The sequence below is a fragment of the Caretta caretta genome, chromosome 1 (genome assembly GCF_965140235.1).
Source record: "Caretta caretta isolate rCarCar2 chromosome 1, rCarCar1.hap1, whole genome shotgun sequence".
Lineage (NCBI taxonomy): Eukaryota > Metazoa > Chordata > Testudines > Cheloniidae > Caretta > Caretta caretta.
This window is the reverse complement of record NC_134206.1, coordinates 198,895,275-198,915,099: the sequence shown is the minus strand read 5'-3', so window position 1 is coordinate 198,915,099 and position 19,825 is coordinate 198,895,275. Positions and strand designations below refer to the sequence as shown.

The following is a 19,825-nucleotide window of genomic DNA, read 5'->3' as shown; positions in this document are numbered from 1 at the left end:
TAGTTAACATTCTGTTTATTTTATTCTGTAGATGCTCCAGAACCCATCAGAGTTTGCACAGTCTGTAAAATCCTTGTTGGAAGCACAGAAACAATCCATACAGTCTGGCTCCATAGCTAGTGGGGAGCACCTCTGTTTCATGGGAAGTGGCAGGGAAGAGGAAGACATGTATATGAACATGGTGTTGGCACACTTTTTACAGGTACAACTAGGATATTGGAATTATTGTTTGAACAACTAAAGAATTACGTTCTTTCACACATCAATAAAGAGTGACAAAATAGACTTTCTTTACACATTAACTGTTCTTATAACTACACATGGTTTTGAGCAGTCATTTAATGACCACCAAAATTAGTTGTTCACTTCAACCCAGATCTTGCCTTCCTTAAACAAACCCACGGTAGAGGATCTTGGCATCAGAAAAATTCTGCAAGGGTGCACTGGCACAGTTCTCTCCATATTATTCTATGGGGAGGTAAGATTCATTCTAGCCCTTCTCTCGTGCTCTCTCTCTTTCTTCTCCTCCCCTGGGAAGATGCAGGGATCAGTCCACCAGATATCTGCATCCATCAGAGAGCTGGGGACTATGGGTTTGTCTACATTACTTGCTGGATTGACGGGCAGCGATTGAACCAGCAGGGGGTTGATTTATCACGTCTAGTCTAGATGCGATAAATCGATCGCCAAGTGCTCTCCCATCGACTCCGGTACTCCACCAGGGTGAGAGGCGCAGGCAGAGTCGGTGGGAGAGCGTCAGCCGTCGACTTACCGCAGTGAAGACCCCACGGTAAGTAGATCTAAGTATGTCGAGTTCAGCTACACTCTGGAGGAAAGTTTAATGCAGTCTGAAGCTGCAGTATCTTGCCTGAGCATTCCCCATAGAAATCCTCCAAAGCTATTGCCACCAGTTCTGTGATTTCACAGCTACCATGGAGCCAGTCTGTAGAGATTCAGATAAGTGATGTGGGTTTTTTGTTTAATGATATGGTTTGGAATAGCATTTAGGGATTATAAATCCCTGTTGCAATAATGCTTCAGAATGGCTGTTACTGTACTCTCTCCAGTTTTCGGTAAAAGCTATGCATCATGGGCCTCACTATGGTCATTCATTCTTTCATTACATCCTGGCTAAAATTACTGTAATTAACTCGTACTTAATTTTCTTTTAAATTGATTCAGAAGCTGCCACAATTACAAAATTTTACTCCTGTAAAGAACATTTTAATGCCAGCCTTTTGCAGTCTTCCCATGAATTCAATTCAAAGTGTTGCTGATGGCATCTTCAGAAATCAAATTCCAAGGGAAATGAGTTTTCTCCTACATCTCTCCAAAACTATTATAACTGAATACATACTGATCTTAATTTCTTTTGGTGTCTTTGAGGAGTGCCAAATGGAAGACTTTTCCATTAGTCAGATCACTTTAACCATTTTGACTTCCCTTTTATACCAGCTCTTCTTTCTGGATTTTTCCTCCACCTCCTCCCCCATTGGTGGTGAGTGTGGCTGACTTTTCTAGGCCATCCCTTTTTTTAATGTAGGTAGTATTTTAATTTGTAGAGTGACTTAGATTCTTGAAGATGGATGTACACAAGCTGAGATGTAATAAATATTTTTTTAAAAAAGCTTTTCAGAAACATGCCATTAGCTAAAAATAAAATGATTGGCCTTCATGGAGTCACTTATGCATTGTCATAGCTGTGAAAACCATATATGGTACATACTGGGGCATCACAATGAAGAAGAGAGAGAGCTGACTGCAACTTTGTGATATGGAGGAAAGTCGAAAAGCAAGCAACAGAAACATATATGATCTGGTACTTGCAGCACGCTTCTTTTCAGGATTAGGGCTTGAGTATCCCAAATAGTAAACACTCGCACATGCTTAACTTTACTCCATGAGTAGTCCTATTAATTTCAATAAGAGTATTCTAATTATTAAAGGTGAGCACATGTATAAGGCATTAGACCATAACTCTATCACTCTCATTTTTAAAAATAAGACTTCCTTGGTTCAAAGAAACTCCAAATTTATCAAGTAAAGTATGCTAAGCATATGTCACACCCTTAAGGTAGGGACCTATTTTTCCACCTTAAATTTGAAAATCCATGAGTGTCACAAATATGATTTCCAGTGTTTTTCTTGTTGCAGAAAAACAAGGAATATGTAAGCATTGCCAAAGGAGGATTCATGGGTAAGCTTTTGATTTAATAATGCTTTTTACATTCACTCTTGGCCTGACAAAGCTTTGAATGCGTTTTTTAATGCTGTTGGGATTACTGTTGGTATTTGTTTGGCAACCAGTTAAATGGATGGCAAACGTAGTTTATTCACTAGCTTTTTGTCATGTGCTGTTTTTAACACTGTGCAATTGCATGTTCATTGTTAATTAGCTTTACCATTGTCACAGTGTATCCTGAATTCTGAATTAATCATGAATGGCTGGGAAGCTTCCCTCCCAATGTCTTTATCCTCCCTAGTGTTCTTTCTATGTATGTTAAAACAACTACAGTGTTTCCTAATTATACTTGTTAACAGTGCTGTAATTCTTCACTACTTTGTTTTCTTAAAAATCAGTAACTAGGTTCCCAATGCTGCAATTTACAATGCATGGGCAGACCAGAGTTGAAGTCAATGAGGCTCTGCATGAGTGTAGGGATCCACTCATGTTCTAAATGGTAGGATCAGGACCTAATAGCTTCTACTTTGACTAATAGCACTATTTTGACACACACTCCATCTGATCAAAAATTAAGCAGCCAGTTATTTCCTGGTGCTTCTATGTTTTATGTAGTGTTATTTTCCTGTCTTTTATTTCATTACAATAAGTTTGTTTAGAGGCTCTGTAGTATTGAAAGGAGAAAGCAGTAGCAGGAGTAGCATTTGAACTTATTTGCATTTTTGTAAATCATCTAGAGTAAATGTTGACATCAGCAGTCTGAAGTGAGACATGATCAGATGACTCATTCAAATGTGGCTCTGAACTTCTTTTAAAAATGCCCTTTCTAACAGCACTCCAGCAGCACTTAGCAGACATCAATGTGGAAGGACCCGAAAATGGATATGGCCACTGGATTGCTAGTACCTCAGGCTCAAGAAGTAGCATAAACTCCTCTGTTGATGTAAGTGTATTTATAGATCAGGTTGTACATTTGAAAATGACAAGAAGCAGTGATTTTTGTGTGTTCCATAGTGCCTTTCTATTCTATAAACTCAAAGTGCATGTTTTTATTAATTTAGGCCTGATCTTGCAACTGTATGTGTGTGGAGATTCTTGTGCTTGTGTGGCACCTGTGGATATCTGATAGAAGGATCCGAGCCATAATTTTTTGCTCTGTCCAATAGATGTAGATAAGATGGGAAGATGGGTCCTAGATGGCCTAAATCTACCCTTCTCTTACCTCAAGTCTATCCTGCAGAATGTATTGCTACAAATTATAATTGTCCTTAGCTGTATATTTAATTGCAGATTATAACCATCTTTTATCCTGTTGGAAGTAGCCTGAAGTCATCTTGTCTTAGAAGAGAGAATCTTCAGAGAAAATCTCACATTGGTTGCATTTCAATAAAATATATGGAATAGCTACCATTCTTAGATCTTCCTCACTTTGGGGTATATAAAATACATAAGGTTGTACATGGGATGATAAGATATCCTTTTGGAATTTCAGGAAACCTTCCCAAAGGTGTAGAAGAACTCAACCAGTTGTTTACCAAGTCAGTGGCTGGTCCTTCCAAAATTGTTTCATAATCCCACATGAGGTCTATTACATATCTAAAGTCACTTATTTCAGAAAGTGAGGTTGTTCAGGTCTAATGGGTTAGTGAAAGCCAGTGGCAATGTGACTCCAGCATGAGGGTGACCAGCCATCTCTAAGAAATGGTGCACTGTGAGGCTAAATTCTCCTTTATACATGCATCTGAGAGATCCATAGGGTATGGAGGTTGTGTTTCCATGGCACCTCTAAATTCCTTTGTTATACCAATAAAATAAAAACCAGCAGGATCTTATTAAAGGGGAAAAGGCAAAATACCACATTTATTGTGAATACAGAAAGAATCATAGTAAGCAGTTAGTTATAGCTATAACATTCCATTCAATCTCATATTTATTCACACATTCATTCATACAAACACACACACAGGTTCTGCAAGGTTGTTATCATAGTTACCAGCCTTAGAGTTGCTCATGCCAAGCCACTGGCCAGGTGGCCTGGACATGAGGAGGGAGCAGGGCCTTGTCAGATGCTCATCTGATGCTCCTGGAAGTTGGTTTGCGGAATCAGACCCCAAAGTTCTCACTTTCTAAAGTCCATTTTTATAGGAATTTCTTCCTATGCCAGTCTATGGGAATTGCTTCATCATGCTGTTGCTGAATCAATCAGCAGGTAGCACATTCCTGACGGCTCCGTGCTGCTAGATGTTATCTTGTTCTTTGGTTCTCCTATTCTTGAGGCTGTTGGGTGGATTCCAGTCTGCCCTCTGGGGGTCCTCTGGTTATTTCCACTTGACGCCTTCTTCAGCCGATGGAAACTGGATTCTTAGGCTGGCACCTCCCTGATCATTCAGTTATTATCCACACCAAGCATCCATCCACATACATCCTCTATCTCTATTTTAATCACAATTGTTAATACAACAAAAGGGCGGGGAGTCTCTGGGTACTGTTTCTGTTGTTAGAGTATTGCTTTGAGTCTCTCTCTCTGTGAATTGCTTTGAGAACAGACTCTGTCTTAGAATGTACTAACACAATTAGCAGCTTGCAAGTTTCACACACAGAGGGAGAGAAACAGTACCAAAAACCAAGAGACCTCTGAATTAGTAATACCCTGGAATTTAAACTATGGGGAATCAAACTCATTTGTGATTTTAATACAGAACTTCTTTAATATGATCCAACACCTTCCTTACTTGTAATATTCCAAGAAACACATTTCCTGAATCTTCTGTGCCCCTTCTAGTGGTAGGTAGAATATGGCTTTTAATTTTTATATACATTTACATTTTTACATGGTTAGAACTATTTCCTCTCAGTGGAGTTTCAGAGCACAGTTCTAAGTAATGGGGCTTGGTAGCTTATTTTTTAAATGGGCTTTACTTTAGTCCTTTATGGCTGCCATTCTTTTTAAATCCTATTTCTGTGATAAACAATACTAATAGTCTAGAGAACTTTCCTGTAAACAATAGCAAGTGATCATGCTCAGTATGTTGTAGCTTTTCATTCTTAACAAATTACTGATAGTAAAAATGTTGTGTTACAGTTAATTCTTAGAGCACTTACATTTACAGGGTGATTCTCCTAATGGTTCAAGTGATGGAAAAGGAGTCAAGTCCTTGGTAAATAAAATGACTGTTGCTTTGAAGACTAAATCTGTGAATGTGAAAGAAAAAGTTATTAGTTTTATTGAAAATACATCAACTCCTGTGGACAGGTGGGTTATTTATATGTGATTATCAGTGATGAATGACTCCCCATTTCAACTGGATGTTTTTGAAAGTATGAAGATTAGACTAAATAATAAGAATCAAGAGAAGATAGCTTTCAGTTTATCAGGCTTTGAGTGTGTTTTATTTGTCTTCTCTTCCTTTTCCCCCCGCCCCTCCCCCGGGCCCCCTTTTTGGAATTTCCTTCACTAGCATTTGCAAGATATCATTGTCTTAAAGCATGACTAGTTTGCTGGCTCATAATTCCAAGGCTAGTATCTGCACCCCCATCTCTGGATGATAATGCAGCAAACTGCCACTATAATAAATTTATAACAAAGAAACCTGTCTAGTGATAAAGGCATTTAGAATGGGTTTTTCAAAAGCGTTAGTAAGACTCCCATTGACTTCAGTATAAGCAGAGTTAAATCAACACTGAATACTCTTGAAAATCCCACTCTAAATCTTTATTTTAAACAGTTTTGCTCATTGCACATGCATTTGCTTAAAGGGGAGGAGCTGAAACAAAGAGAAATATAAAAAGTGATTGTCCTGACTTTGTGGCTTGAACACAGAACTAAGATCCATGAACTCCTGGATTCTAAGCACAGTTCTAGCATAGACTTTCCCTTTCAGCTGGAGAGGTTTTCAGAGTCTTGTTTTCCCAACTATAAAATAGGAATATTGATTTCACAATGGGTTCAGTGACAGTTTTCGTTTTAAAGTACATTTAAAGTTGAAAATCTGTTTTCTAAATATTTGTGAATAGGTCTGAATTTGATAGCCTATTTTACAACTCTTCTTAATAGTTGCAAGGTTGTGAAAGATGGATGCTATTGAGTGCCTTTTAAAGCACTGAGATATATTTACTTGTTAATGAGGCTCAGGATGGCTGCTGTGGTGAACAGTGGTTCTCAAATCCTCACCTACTTAATTTTTAGTCCAACTAAAAGGGTTGTTTACAGCTTGGTTTCTCTGTTGCAATGATGCAGTTACTACTTACACCATGGTTTAGGGCAGAAGTATCTTGTAATAAAAATACCCTTTTGTTTCTGTTGCACCAAGCATTCAAATAAGGCTCATATATAAATCACATCTAATGTAGAAATGCCTCTTCAAAATAATTTCTTCCAAGCTTCCTGTGGTCCCTGGGTAGGTCTGCTGAAATATTGTTGGGTTTGAGGAGATGTAGGGAAAAATTGCTGATACAGAGTACTCATTTTTTTTATACTAGGTTTTTTATTTTTTATAATTGTTCTGTCCTCTGCCCCAATTTGCTATAGAATATCTTTCAATCTTTCCTGGCCAGACAGAGCAAGCATGGAGCGGTAAGCCAATGAGTAGACCAATCTGACTAAAAACACCTTTGTCCTTTTGAGCATGACTTCACAATGTTTGTAAGCATTGGTCTCACTGACATCTCTGAAATTCTATATATCAACTTTTTAAAAAGCTATGCTTCGCATCAAACTTAACGTTTTCAAGTGCTATTCTGCAGTCAGGGGAAGAAAAGGGAAATATTTCCAGTGCTTTCTTATTCTCTTGGCTTTTATTCAGTCTTTCAGTTTCCTTCCTCTTTATTTGAAACTTTTTTTTTTAAATCTAGTCACTTCAGTTTTGCATTTTATTATTTGTTGTAGGGAAAAGGGGCAGAAGCCTTTATTTAGCAGGCTTCAGTTTTGAGCTTCAGAAGGAAAGACTTGAGCTTCAAAGGAGACCTATTACAAGCTGTTCAAAAAGTATCTTCAGAGCTCAGGGTGCTCTAAGAGTGTTAAAGTCCTCTTGGAATTTTGTCAGCAAGTTTAAAACTACTGCATTCCTAGAGAGACCTGGTGGATAAGGTAATATCTTATTGGACCAACTTCTGTTGGTGAGCGAGAAGAGCTTCTGAGCTTTCACAGAGCTCTTCTTCAGGTTAGCTGGAAAGCTTCTCTCTTTCATCAACAGAAGTTGGTAAAAATATTACCTCACCCACATTGTCTCTCTAAAGTCCAGGGATTGACATGTCTACAACAATACTGCGTATTCCGAGCACATTCTTAGCCTGTGGTAATGGAATATGCTGGTCAGAATGAAGATGCTCATACTGTGGGAACAGCTAACAGAGCCAGAAAAACAGGCACACCTCTCAACTGTCCCTCATTTCGTTCCCAGAGTTAACTGTGTTCCACACAAATTTAGTATCCCTTCACTTTTAATGATAAAATTATTGATGTCAGAAATAATCATGAAACTGTGCTTATAAAAAGTTACTTATGCCAAACGAAGGAATCCATAGCATTTCCTGCACAAAAAATACTTTGGTCTCCCTCATTTTTGGGTCTTTGTCACACATTGCATTCCACATTTGAGTCTTGGCAGGTTGTGCTGTATGGAAGTGGGTGCTGAAAAAGTCATATTTTTTTAAAAATGTCAGTTCTATTTTTAAGGATTTTGATTCACTTTTTTCTAGTAGATTTGTCCATTCTCTGAGAATGGGGGAACATCATGCTGGCTATGCTAGGTCACTCAATATTATTAGAGAAAGGAGATGGTATAGGGTGAGCAAAAACAATAGTTAATGTTAAGGGTATCCTTGTAGTCCTTGGAAGGAAACAGGAATATCCCAGTAAAACTGATACATATGGTTATTTCAGGATTTATAAAGCTACTTTAAAAGAATAAAGATAAAAACCTCTTAGGAAACATTAATATTAAACTATAAAATTGTTTCTTTGCAGCTTTTTAGTGTTGTACGTCAGGTGTTTTATAACTGACAGACCATCCTACTTTTTGTTTGTTATGTAGAAATATTGCTGCATTGAGTATGTACTTGTCCCTTAAAGGAATATTGCTCCCCTACATTCAAATCATCTTTCTTTTTCCATTGGAAAGTTGTACTGACAATATTAACTAGTTAGAACCCAGGTTAAATTAAGGTACTAAGACTATGCTTTTCTTAAAATTCCAGCTCTGTAAAGTGGAAAAACATTTTTGTCTCATTGATTCAGTCATGCCAATTTTATCTTAACCTGCAAAATCAGAATGTTTTTGATAGTAATCAACTGAATGGAATTAGATTAAATGAGATCCCTAACCTGTACCACAAACTGATCTCGTATAGTGCCGTTTAATTCCTGTAGAATTCCCCATTTCTAGTTTAATATAGTGCAAAAATTTATATAGTAGGCCTTTCTTTTTTGCTTTGTCTAACCTTCGTCTGTTAATGCAAATATAACCTCTTTTAAACCCTAGCTATGAATTTCAATTAACATTATAAATATATAATCTTATTAAACATAACCTCCTCTTACCAAATCAGTAATCTACAGTATTCTTCCTCATTCTTTTTCCTTAAAATTCAATATGCACAAAAGTCTAGCTAAATAGTAAAATAGAATCACTGCCCTCTTGGATTGTCAGTGTCATCGATGCTTATTGTCTTAAATCACTAATGAGCACATTTTTATATTACTTTTTTTGTATAGCATATTTCTGTTTTTTCTCAATTAACAATTAGTTTTTCCATGTTCTTTCTCATTCAGTAACTTCTAATCAAATAGCCCTAGAAGATATAGCAACTTGTTAGACTTCCATGGATAGATAAATATCAGCTTTCTTCAATATAGTACTAAAGGCACAGGTACCCTCTTGGACCCGGGTCCACAGATGTATATAAATTAGTGTGCATCAATATATTGGCTCAAAACAGGAACAGAGCTTTATAGATGTTTAACTGAAGCAGATTTGTTTCCTTTTTGTATCTACACAGTGTTATCCTTTGGGAAAATCTCTCCAAGAGTGACCCTCTTGCCAGTCCAGCGAACAGTCAAATGTACTTTTTAATATTCTCCATCTTTTCCCTCCACCCCAATTTACAATCCTTCCAGAGCCATACAGCATGTTAAAATGTAATTCAGACAAACACTAGAGTGCTCTGCTGGGTATTTCAGAGCATCTCCTTAAATGTTTTGGATTTTTAGAATGTTTTTGCTGTTCGAGAGAATGGTTAGAAGTTGTATGTAAGATGCAGGACTACCTGCTTTTCAGTTACAATGCTTAAAAGTGTTCAGTCTGGCAAATAACCCCATGATCTGCTTTTACTAATCTGGTGCTTTCTGGGTCACTCCCGGCTTTCTTGCAGTAGACTTTGAGACTGTGGATTCCTCTCTAGTTGCACAGATACGGTCACATTTTGATATTGCATGCTGCTATAGTAAATGTTGTACCATAGGATCTTAAAAGTTTTTTGTTTGTTTTTTTTCCCCTCCTGCCCTCTCCCCATGCCAGACATGTTAGCAGCAGTGACAGATTGGGAAAACCCTACCGTGGTGTAAAACCGGTATTCAGCATTGGAGATGAAGAAGAATATGATACTGGTACAGTAGGAAACTCTATTCTTATTTGAAGTCCCCTTAATTTAGACACATACATAACCTCTTTTCTATTTGACTGTCACAGGGTACCATTGTTGTCTATCATTAACTACAAATTAAATATTTTCAATTAACAAAAATATTTTTAAATAATTATTCTTCTTATTAATCAGATTAGAGGGGCTTAATGACCAAGCAAGAACAGGGCCCCATTGTGCTGGGCATTGTACAGACACCGAATAGTAGACATTCTCTACCCTGAAGAGTGGTTCCCCCCCCTTTAACTGCCAACTCTGCAAATTCACCTTGAGGATCTGACAGTCAAACTGCATTCTCTTTTTCACTCATTTGTTTTAAATGTCTTGCAAGCCCACATCTGTCATCATTTACACGCATGCAACCCTGTTAACCTCCACTGAGGTTAAGCACTTTGACCTGCAGTACCTTTTATTACTGGCGATAATGATCAAGAAGAAAAAAATCCAATTTGATTGTCTGATCCTAGGTTGTCTGCTTGGCTGGCAGTTAGGCTGTGTGTATACTGCTCTGTAGTTTGGACTAGGAGGGTGTGAATAGCAGTGCACACCAGAGTGCTGTGCTGTAACTCCTCTGTGTGGACACTGCAGTCACAAACTAAAAGATTTATAGTTCACATTAATGGCTGTTCAACCAGGACTACATGCTCCTTAGATGTGTACCGACTGTATCACTGATTGTCACTGAGTGCTGCGATCACATAGCTGCCATCAGGATGGGCACAAGCTTTTCCACTGTCAGTTCAGTAAATTCTGTCAGTGTGTTCTTGTCCCCCAGAAAAACCTCTTTCCACACTTATATTTGCAAACTATTTGTGGAAAGTTTTCTGCCATTTCCATTTGAGGATGTGATGTTACCGACTAGGGTGTATACAATGGATATGATCAGGTAATTTAGGTCCACAGTAAGGCTTTGTCTATAGTACTTATGTATTTTTTAATAAAAAGTGTTTAACAATTAGCTTTTAGGATTTTTTTAATTTAACATTCTTTTTTAAAACAAATCCTGCAGTATGAGCAAAACCAACATTGCACAAATATATTGTGCTTGTGCAGAAGAACAAAAAAGGTGAAACTATTTTCTGTGCAGTTACATTGTATTTACAGTGGTGTAATTGGGAGCAGAATTTGTCCCATGACTTCTAACTTCAGTGTCCCTTCTTAAAAAATTACCTTTTTAGATGTGGATGTGCATAGCTACAACTCTAAATTGTCTTGAAGGAAACATTCTAACTAGAGCATGCAAAAATAGCTTTGAAAAAGGAGTAATTAAGAGAATGGAGGTGAGAACTCAAATATGGATGCAAGATGATTGGACTTAGTAGATAATGGGTTCCTTGCACTTTTGTGGTTTACACCAAACGTACTATTTGGAATTCTTCAGTGTTCTAATTGGGATATGAAACCGAATTATTTTTATTTTTAATAAGCAATAACATTGTAAACATTGAAGAGCTGACAGATGTTCTGTCTGTGTAAAAAGTCCATTTTTCCTCTTCCATATAGATGAAATTGATAGTTCCTCAATGTCGGATGATGACCGAAAAGAGGTAGTCAACATCCACACATGGATAAATAAACCAGATGTGAAGCATCATTTCCCCTGTAATGAAGTGAAAGAAAATGGACACATGTTTCCTAGGTACTAAAGTACTATTTATTCTTAAGAGTATGAAAAAGCTAGTGGTGGTGTTAAATTGTGTCTGGATATTGTCTATAATGAACAATAAGTGTCTGAGCCACTAACTAACTAAGAGCTGTAGTATTTATTGTTTGTATTGTCACAGTGCCTATGAGCCCTAGTCATTGTGCTAGGTGCTGTACAGATATGCTCCTTGACTATTTCTACAGCATGTGTACAGAATTTTACTGCTAAGATTACAATAGAAAGAATAGTACTAATTCTTTTGCAAAACAAGTTGTTTCAGAAAATACTAAGTTTCGAGTTTATTTTCAGCATTGGGGCCCCAAACATCCAAGTGTGCCTGCAGTCTGTCCTTGTCAATGTCTGCATAAAAATGTATTTCAGAGGCACTGCTGTCTCTAAATCAGGACACAGTTGCAGTGACCTTTTTATCTGGTCATTAGGAGGTACTGGAGCATGATGCGTAGTGCATGTTCCCTTAGCTGCCCCCAAAGAGTGTGACTGTAGGGACCTAACACACTTGGGCTGTAGTGTAAAGCATGGTGTCCTTTGCTCAAAACACTAAGTTGCTTAAAGTTGTGTTTTGCTCTTATTTAGACAGATGGACAGAAAACTATTTTATATTTTTATTAAAAAGAATCTGGTGGAAGATAAAACTCTAGAATTTGACCAACAATTTGACCAGAGACTGCAGTCAATGTTTCACTGTTGCATTTTTGTCATAGTTCCAAAGAACTATACATTTAAACCACTGGAAAAGTTCATCTAGGAAAAAAACCAGCAAGCTCTTCTAAAAATTTTACCTAGGATGATATTGCCTGAAAGCTGCAAATACTTCTGCATGTACATCGAATACAGGATCAGAACCTCTGTGTTGGCTCCCTGTGAGATGTACATGTTAGCTATTAGTTCCTGAGAGACTGTGCAGTGTCAGTGTTCATTGACAAACTATATGGTTTTGCTTTGTGCTATTAAACATCTGCCATGTTTGACTTCAGAAGTGCTTGCATTTCAGTTCTGAGAGAAGTTTGTAAAGTGTTTAGGAATTCTGAATTAAATATGCGGCATAAATATGAAACTGTTGGAATTTGAAAACTGTGTTAGCTAGCTCACAGTGAGAGTTATCTTTAGTATTAAACTTTCTGTATATTTGACCCTTACTCCATTTGTTGGTAAATTCTTTCTCTTTTTAAAGTCATCTCTTAGTAACTGCAACACATATGTACTGTTTGAGGGAGATTCCATCACGAAGGGGATTGGCTTACATACAGTCTCGTCAGGCCCTAAACTCGGTAGTTAAAATTACATCCAAGAAGAAACACCCAGAACTAATCACCTTTAAATATGGAAACAGCAGTACTTCGGGCATAGAAATTTTGGCAGTTGAAAGGTAAGACTGTTTCTCAATTATGAACTGATCACAAAACAAAGGGGCTCATCCTGCAAGGTAGAGTGTGCCACTAATTCCTTGGGATATCAGTGGAAATCAGAAGCACTTGGCACTTCCAGAATCAGGCCCAAAGCTAACACTTTGTTTTTAATAGCTGTAATGTCCTGACATGAATCAGGATACACAGCAGATCTACAGTCTCTCTCAAGGAATATTGAGTTTGTGTATTTTAGAAAAAACAATGTCACAGATTGTTAAACTGATCAGGGTACAATCAGAAGATAAGTCATGTAGAAAGAAATGTCTCCTCCTCCACCCATACCTCCGTATAAATGCCTCTGAAATACTTTTTAAGTTAGCTTTTTATTTTTGAAATAACTCCTTTTAGTAACCATTTTACTGAAAAGTGTCCTCTTAGTAATGGGTCCAGGTAAGAGGCTATATGTAAGTTTCTATCCTGCTACAAAGGCCCCAAATGTATCATGTGGAAAGGCACCAGACATTCTTCATCACTAAGATTTTGATGTTGGTTTATCACTTTGGGAGAGGGCAGGGAGGGCATAGCCTCCAAAGCAAGAGAAGTATTTTGGGCTTTGTGCTTGCTTCTTTTTTTCACTACAGTTTATAGTTTCTCTTAAATCTTCGTGTGTGTGGAAACTCCAGTATTTAAAGACATTAAGGTGAAGGAATTTTTTTTGTTTTAATAAAGAAGGCTCATGATTAACATACAGACCTTACCTGGTGATGTAAATAATGGATTCCAGATTCTTGTACGTCTGGTTTTCCCAGACATGAAGAGTCTGATCCAAAGTCTATAGACTTCAGTAGACTTGGGATCAGACCCAAAACAATTGTCTTCAGAATAAAATTAACCTAAGGCGATCTGTAAAGTCTGTGTTCTAGAAGACATGCACTTGAGAGTAAACGCGTTAATGAGAGGAGCGACCTTTTTTGTATGGAAAAATGTTCCTTTAAACGTCTAAGTTTTCTCAATGTCAGTATTGATGCATGATTTTGAAAATTATAATCTTTTTTTTAAAAAACTGGTCTTTAGGGGTTGGACAGCTGAGAATTAGTAATATGATATAGAGCCTTTAACCTGAAGATTGCTGGTGCAAATCTATTCTATATCAGTTCTTATACTGGACTCATCACTTTAGTACAGAGCGCCTTCCACTACTGCATTAAGTAACATGACTAACATATGTCACAGGTTGGTTGTTCTCTCATCCTCTCCCTGAGGGAGAAGCATGTGCAGTGAAGCATCTTGTTTTGGAAGGGTTTTTTACCTAGATCAGTAGTGGTTAAAAGTTACTATAATCTGATGCCTGTTTGGGTGTCCTGTGTGAAATGAGTTTGGTGGTATTGGTCCAGTTCCCAGCAGTAAGTTGTCCATATCACAGAAAACACCACCACACATGGCACTAATTCACTACTTCACTGGCTACCTCCATATAGTGAGCAAGAATTGAGTGGTAAACATGGAAAATGAACTATTCTCTTGTCCATAGAAGTATCTCCAGATTAGGATTGGTATGCATTGGTGGAGTAATGTATGGAGAAATCTTGCCCTGCTGTTGCCCATTCTGTACCTTTCTATGACTAAATCAAGGTTTTCAGTCTTCAGGGTTCTCAACCCAATACTTTTCATCAGCACTGAATTCACAGGAAGAACATTTTCTCTTACTCCAACTACAAAGAATATTACTATTTACCCAACAGTTTTACATTTTAAAAGGGGATTTTCCCAAATCTTACTGAGGCTAAGCTAGAGGATGAATTCAGACATCAGTTTTTATGATTGGCATGGAAAGTTGGCACAGTGTATTAATGATGGTCCTTTCTCTTTTAAAGGTATTTGATTCCAAATGCAGGTGATGCTACCAAAGCCATAAAACAACAGATCATGAAAGTTCTGGATGCGTTGGAAAACTAATAACAAAAAACTGTTAAGATAACGGTTTAAAAAGAAGAGGCAACCAAGATACTGTATGTGGACACAAAATGACTGCTTTCCAACTGAATACTAATCTAAGAGAACATCTCTGTTTGCTGATGGGAATGCCTGAGTAGCAGGCTTAAAATAGGGTAAATTATTAATTTCTCAGCAAGATTTCAATAATTTTTTTGTTTAATAATTTTGGGTTTGTTTTTTTTTTTTGCAAAAGTTGTTTGTTATGAAGGTCAGATTTTTTAAAAGCAGCTTTAATGTAGCAGTTCAGTTGTGTAGAACTATATGAAGGGAATGCAGGTCTTTCGGGTATGGAAAAATAGTTGAAGTGTTGTAAATAACCTTGAGAATTAGAAGTCAAAAATGTCTAAAGCCTACTGCCTGTAAATTTGACTTTGCCTACTGGTAGTATCAAGTATTGTTATCAGTCCTTAGGTTTGTAAACAGAAGAGACAAAAGCTCAGTAATACTACTTATGCCTCTCAAAATGATTGGAACCCAATTCAATCAATCTTCAACTCAAGGTGATTGAAAAATGCAAACCATACTATGGAGGGGAGAAAAAAGTTGATGGTTTTTTTTTTTTAAACCTACTATACACTATCAGGTAAAATAATTTGAATGGTTAAATGACTGTTTTTAAATACTAGACTGAACTGTATACAATAAGAAAAACTTACCACAGGGTTATGATTTTGTAATTATGCAAATTAAATGTTTTCTGGGTTGAGGCAGTGTTACTATTGTAGTACAAATGCGTGAGTGCTTTTGAGCAAATGAAATTAGAATTCATGCTTCACATGACAGATTACTAGGTGAAATATCTAATAAAATATATTCTTTGGGCTGTCATTTCAAAACCCTTCAGTTCAGCACAGATGGATTTGTACTAACTTGAAGGTGTGTTCTGCAACAAGAACACACCTAATGCACACAAATAAAGCAAAGTGGTCAAAGCACTGAATATCTGTGATAACTATTTGTTACCTTCAAGGCCATATGGATTTTTCCTTTGAATAACGTTTTAAATTCTTTAATGCCAGAGAACTGACAACTATTCTAGCATCTTTCAGATTTGATCTAAAATAGCTTTCACTAATCTGCAGCTTTCAGATTTCATCTAAATTTGGTTCTCAAGTTAGCAAGCCAATCCTGGAATGCCCTTATGGCCATGGAATAGTTTGTGTGCATGCTGATGCTGAAAGTGGCAAAAACTCTGGAATGATGATTATGGGAATCAGCTGTACTGTGTGGAAACCACTTAGTATTTACAGTTAATAAAATGTAAAATTGATGTATCATAAGGAAATAAATGAAACTGACCTTTATAAAAATCAGCTATTTTAAGTTATTTGAGTAGGAATCAAGCTAAGGCACCTTAATTCTGGAACAAATTCCTTTTAAAAAAATATCTGAATAAACCCCAATAGAACTTGAACTATTGAAAGTATTTGCATGAAATTGCACCTGGCCCAACGCTCCTAGTTTTGCCCTGCAGCTGTTGTATTACATTCCCCACTTCCTGTCCTCTGAAGAGCCTCTGACTCTGTGCCTACTTCAGCAATGAGATTTTTTTCATAATGTTAATGTAAAGATGTTTGTGTTACTGTTTATAACTACAATTGTAAATAAACCTGTACAATTTGAACATAACTTGTTCTAACAGAAGGCATTTAATTTTACACTGTTTGATTTCTGGTGGCCTAACTATAGTTTTTCTAAAAGTAACTTTTTTTCATGGGTTGGGGGGAGGGGGAATTAGATACTTAAAGTGAGAAAAGTAGTTGGCTACAGTTCATAGGCAGCTGGTGTGAGTTTTTTTAAAGTATTTATGTTTGCTTTTAATTTTGAAAGACTTTCATATATCAAATGAAATATAACAGTAGAAAATAGACAAAGCTCCATTATGTCAGTAATATATTTGTAAGTATATGGTTCACCTATCATTAAAATTCATTTGGTTAATTTTATTGGCTGACAATGGTCAACATTGCAGGGATCAGAGCTTATATTTTGAACTTTGCTGTTTATAAATGAACAAATGGTAGAATAATTCAAAAGCTGATTACAAAGCATTCCTAATTCTGTCACATTTTTGTTATGAAAAATATTGACAGCATATTAATATGTAACAATTTTTGCTCACTATTAGTGGGAGGAGGGAAAAAATAATTTTGCATTATATTACTGACTTGGGAAGTCAGGGTATAATGGTTTCACAAGTAGCTGAAGTATTTCTAATGTCTTGAACAATCCAGCTATCCGTAGTGAAAATTACATTGTTTTAAAATAATTAGCCATGCTTATTTCAAACATAGGAGGAAGGTAATATACACTGCTCCATTATCAGCAATATATGTCCTTTTAGCTAACTGGTACAGTAACTCTGCATTAAAACTTACTTGAAGCGGGTTCTAGACCACGAAAGCTTATACCCAAATAAATGTGTTAGTCTCTAAGGTGCCACAAGGACTCCTCATTGTTTTTATCTCTGTAGGTTAAACATCACCAACATTATGGAATTCATAATTTATGCCACCAAAAGGGATGATAAAAAACTAACCATTTCTGAGATAATTTATAGGTTGTTTACAGAATTATATTAGACAACCTATGAAAAACGTTTTCAGTATTTTTTTATCTCACAATGTAATTATCCACAATTGGAGGAGGAGACTGTTTTCAATTCATTTTAGTAACTTGCATTTTTTTAATATGAAGTAGCTACACAGCAGTTTTTTGCTAAACAACAAATCCAATTACAGTGTGGAGTGGAGTGTAAATAGGAAGGGTATATTAGAAGATTCAAAATGTTACCTATTTATCTTCCCCCTCTATCTTCCTTATATTTCTTTTAATTATTCTCTAGAAGCTTTCAGAGTCCTGAATTATTGCAAAAGATGTCTGTGTGTAGCCCTCAGTGTTTCTGAATGTAAAATGGAAGCTGCTACCTCCATTTTTGATGAATTCTTTCTCTGTTTCATTTAACTCTCTTTGGATAATGGTCTAAGGTCTCCAGCCCAATCCTGAATGTCTACACTGCAGTTAAACAGCCTCTTACCCCAAGCCCCATGAGCCAGAGACAACTGATGCAGGCCAGCTGTGGGATTTTAGTTGTAGTGTAGACATTGTGAGCACATGTTTACCATTTCTTAATTAATAAACCAATGGGACTAATGTGTAAAACTGAAATATGTGTATAAGTATTTGCAGGATTGGGGCCTTTATTGCTAATTCTTATTTCTAATGCCTTATCTGTGGAGATAATACCTTCTTAATTGCATTGTCCTCTTTAGATTTAATAAGTTATTTGCTGCTCTTTCAGTTTAGCTTCTGTTATGAGCATATACCATTCCAGTCCTGTAACCTGCTCAACAGTATTGATTTTTACCATGATTTTAAAATGTATTTCCCAAAGTACTGAGACAGACATGTAACTTAACTGTTTTAGTATAGAGATTCTATTAAATTGCATAGAGAATTTGCCCTTTAAAAATATACCTTCTGTGTACTAGTAACTTGTGCTGTTGGGGAAAACAGTACCCAGAAAACAGCTTTCAAGCCTTGTGAGTTCGACTTTTAAAAGACTATTTTCAGTTTTTCTGGTATTGTAATATTACAAAACTATACCTTTCAAAACTTACTGAATTTTGGATTTGTAGATTTGACTATTTTTAGTGTTTTTTTCTAGGAGTTTTCCTAACAGGCATGTTTCCCATGCCACCGAGCCTCCCACTTCTCTCTGCTGAGGCTGTCTCTCCAATATTTCTACTTCAAGCTCTTGAAGTCTGAGCTGTGGCACCATCTCTTTTTATGCTGGGTTGTCAACTGTGCTGAACTATATGGTGCTTTTGTGGGCTGAATAAATGTCATTAGGATGAAAATCAAACATCTTTCCCATTTACACCATGTCTAGGTTAACAGGAGTTAAAGGCATATTGTACTTTAACACACTGCACCGTACACGCCCCCTGTTCAAATGCATCTTTAGTAGGTTTGTAGTTTTTAGCTAAACTGATAAGCACGAGAGTTAAAAAAAGCATTATTCATGCAAAATAACTGTAGTGCATCTAAATACCTAAACAAGGGTGTTGCATATTTCTTAGTTGGTGTAGCCAAGCTTATTGCACAGAGCAGTGTTCCGTGTATCCCTAATAGTTGGTTCGTTTTAACTGTTTGCTATAATTGGAACCTTGACTGAAATTATCCAGACAGAAGAAACGCTTCTGAAAAATATTAAGAATAGGAAATATGGAAATGAGGGTGCAGGGGCAAAGTTATGCAAAGTAGAGCAGTAGCTGGTAGTCTGTAGAACCAAATCATTAGAAAACTATAGTTAGGGGAAGTCCTCCTCTGTAAAGGAAGAATGGGATATGGTGATGTTGATGGATAACCTGTTCGCTAGAACCTGGCTGTATAAGACCTGATCTCCAGTGAATAAGCCTTAAGCATTCTATGGTGGGTACCTGGAGCTGCAAAGGTAAAGTCACAATACACAGACTATCACAGCAGACAGCTAAGAGGCCCAAATTCACAGCTACCATGTGTGAGGTGACTTTGGCCTGAGTTGTTCTTGCAGATCCTCATCTGCCCAATTGGTCTGTTTTAAACAGGAAGAGCAAGAACCTCAAGGCATTTAATAGTTTGGGTGCACATTTGTTTTAATTACATTAAAATAGAAAGCCAAACTGTATTCTATACAAAAATAGCCTTTTAAGCTTTCCATTCTCTTAAGTATCAGAGATCATCCTGTGGACTCCCTTGGTGGGGGCACCCTTGGTGGGGGCAGTGCTGTCTCCTCAGTTTTCCCATGCTGGGCTCTCTCTCAGCAGTGGTATAAGGGTCTGAACTAATCACTTAATCTCTCTCTGCCTTAAAGTCCCAAATGGCCTGGGACCGTTCGCTACAATCTGGCTGGAACGTTTCAAATTGCTTGTTAGTCCACAGTGCCTCTTCTAGGGCCGCTTCCCAGGGGTCGATTTCATATTTCAAGGTGGGAGTGAGCAGTAGGTCCAGGTGGAG

At 37.0% G+C, this 19,825-nt stretch overlaps 1 protein-coding gene across 5 annotated transcripts in view; it reads left to right on the top strand.

The window, feature by feature from the left end:
• TBC1D23 (TBC1 domain family member 23) overlaps positions 1–16,456 on the top strand; it is a 57,558-nt gene extending 41,102 nt beyond the window's left edge. For 4 of the 5 annotated variants that reach the window (XM_048817030.2, XM_075118544.1, XM_075118549.1 and 1 more), the window contains 9 exons: positions 32–202; positions 2,155–2,197; positions 3,016–3,125; positions 5,293–5,435; positions 6,711–6,755; positions 9,697–9,785; positions 11,324–11,459; positions 12,658–12,852; positions 14,707–16,456. In XM_048817030.2, the coding sequence (XP_048672987.1) occupies positions 32–202; positions 2,155–2,197; positions 3,016–3,125; positions 5,293–5,435; positions 6,711–6,755; positions 9,697–9,785; positions 11,324–11,459; positions 12,658–12,852; positions 14,707–14,788 (1,014 nt within the window). In that variant the 3' untranslated portion in view covers positions 14,789–16,456. The remainder of the gene's footprint in view (positions 1–31; positions 203–2,154; positions 2,198–3,015; positions 3,126–5,292; positions 5,436–6,710; positions 6,756–9,696; positions 9,786–11,323; positions 11,460–12,657; positions 12,853–14,706) is intronic. The other variant, XM_075118547.1, reaches the window with a different exon arrangement.
• Positions 16,457–19,825: the final 3,369 nt, after the last annotated feature.